This window comes from Chinchilla lanigera, unplaced genomic scaffold (assembly GCF_000276665.1).
Source record: "Chinchilla lanigera isolate Chin_1 unplaced genomic scaffold, ChiLan1.0 scaffold00026, whole genome shotgun sequence".
In the NCBI taxonomy this organism is placed as follows: Eukaryota; Metazoa; Chordata; class Mammalia; order Rodentia; family Chinchillidae; genus Chinchilla; species Chinchilla lanigera.
In genome coordinates, this window is record NW_004955427.1 from 20003492 (window position 1) to 20005034 (window position 1543).

The following is a 1543-nucleotide window of genomic DNA, read 5'->3' on the forward strand; positions in this document are numbered from 1 at the left end:
CCGCGCCCCGTCTCACCCACCTCGGCGCGGACCCAGGCGGCCGCCAGCAGCGCGAGCGCGAGCCAGCGTCTCCACATCTGCGGAAGAGAAAAGAGCGGGGCTGAAGGCGCCGGCCGGGAAACTTCTGGGGCGCGGGCGCGGCCCCCCGCCCGGCCAGCTGCAGGAGGGTCCCGGCCCGCGCACCGCGTCTCACCGTGCGGGGCGGCTCGAGGGCGCGGGCAGCGGCAGCAGTGCGCGGAGGGCGAGCTCCGCGGATCGCCAGCCTCCGAGGAAACCCGACCTGGCCTCGCCGCCCCTTAAGACCCCTCCTTCCCGGCCCGCCGGGCCCCCAGCTCCTCCCATTCTCCTCCCCTTCTGCAGCAGTGGCCCCGCGCTCCCGCTCGCCTCCCTCCTCCGCCCCCGCGCCGGTGCCCCGAGCGTGCGGGTCCCAGCCCCAGCCCCAGCCCCAGCCCCAGCCGCGAGCCCCCGCCCCTGCAGGCAGAGGGACGGGGGGCACTGCAGCAAAGACGCAGGAGGGAAGGGGGACCCCACCGCGGGAGGGGTGGCCGGCGTGCGGCGGCCCGGGTGGCAGCGGCGCCGGCTGCGGCAGTGGCCAGGTGGGCGGGACCGCGGGGCCGGCCCGGGGCTGGGACGCGAACCGGGAGGACAAGGCGTCCAGCCAGCGGGGCAGGCGGAATTACCCCCCACCCCCAGCCTACCATCAATGAAAGGGAGAAGGCGGAGGTGCCAAAGGGGCCCTGCAGCCCTGGGACTAGGGTGTCACTGCGGGCAGAGCGCGGGGACACCTGCTTTGGGTTCAGCTGTGGATTTCTTGAGAGGGTGCAGCTGCCCTGCTCTGCGGAGACGATCCCGAGTCCAGCGTTTGCCAGCAGCTTCTTCCTGGTCTTCACAGCCCCTGGAGTGGATGCCCCTCCACTCCGCCCCATGTCCCTGCGCCCCAAGTCCCTGATCCCACTCGAGCTTCTCAGGTAGCTTCCAGACGCTTATGCCTCCCACCTCTTCCAACTTCTTCCCAGAGGCCTTCGAAGGTGGGTTCGCTTTCTGACCCAGCTAACCCTCTACATTGCGGCCTGTTTCCTGCCAGGACTCCCTTGGCGCTGGTGTTGAGAAGGAATCACCCTGTCAGGTGTAACATGCCCAGGGCTGAGGCCCACTTCCGCCGGGCCTGGGGCTGGCCCATCTACCTCCTTCAGCATAGGCTGCTTGCAATACCTGCTCACAGTCTTCCCCTTGAGATCACATGACGCATCTCCTCGCACATTCACATGGCCCCTTCCCCAGGCCAGGCCTTCCTCTCTCACCCAGAAGTGCTGGGAACCGCCTCTGGTTTCCCTCGGGCTGCCCTCTCCCTGTCTGTCTCCAGCGCAGTGTTCGCCCACTGACTGCTTTAAACACTGCCTTCTTCACGTTCTTCAACAGAAAATTTCAGAGCCCTCCTCCCACAAGTCCAAACTTTCCTCTTTCCTCACCCCATCTAGGTCCACACGCTTCCTCCATTCAGATCAGGTTGTCTTAACATTGTCCTCCCAACTGGTCACATTCA

At 67.3% G+C, this 1543-nt stretch overlaps 1 protein-coding gene across 1 annotated transcript in view; it reads right to left on the bottom strand.

Annotated features, from left to right (window-relative positions):
- Fstl1 (follistatin-like 1) overlaps positions 1-341 on the bottom strand; it is a 51010-nt gene extending 50669 nt beyond the window's left edge. Inside the window, exons 1-2 of the mRNA XM_005386465.2 lie at positions 194-341; positions 21-77 (exon numbers count right to left, since the gene is read on the bottom strand). Coding sequence (XP_005386522.1) covers positions 21-77 — 57 coding nt within the window. The 5' untranslated portion in view covers positions 194-341. The remainder of the gene's footprint in view (positions 1-20; positions 78-193) is intronic.
- Between the last annotated feature and the right edge of the window lie 1202 nt (positions 342-1543).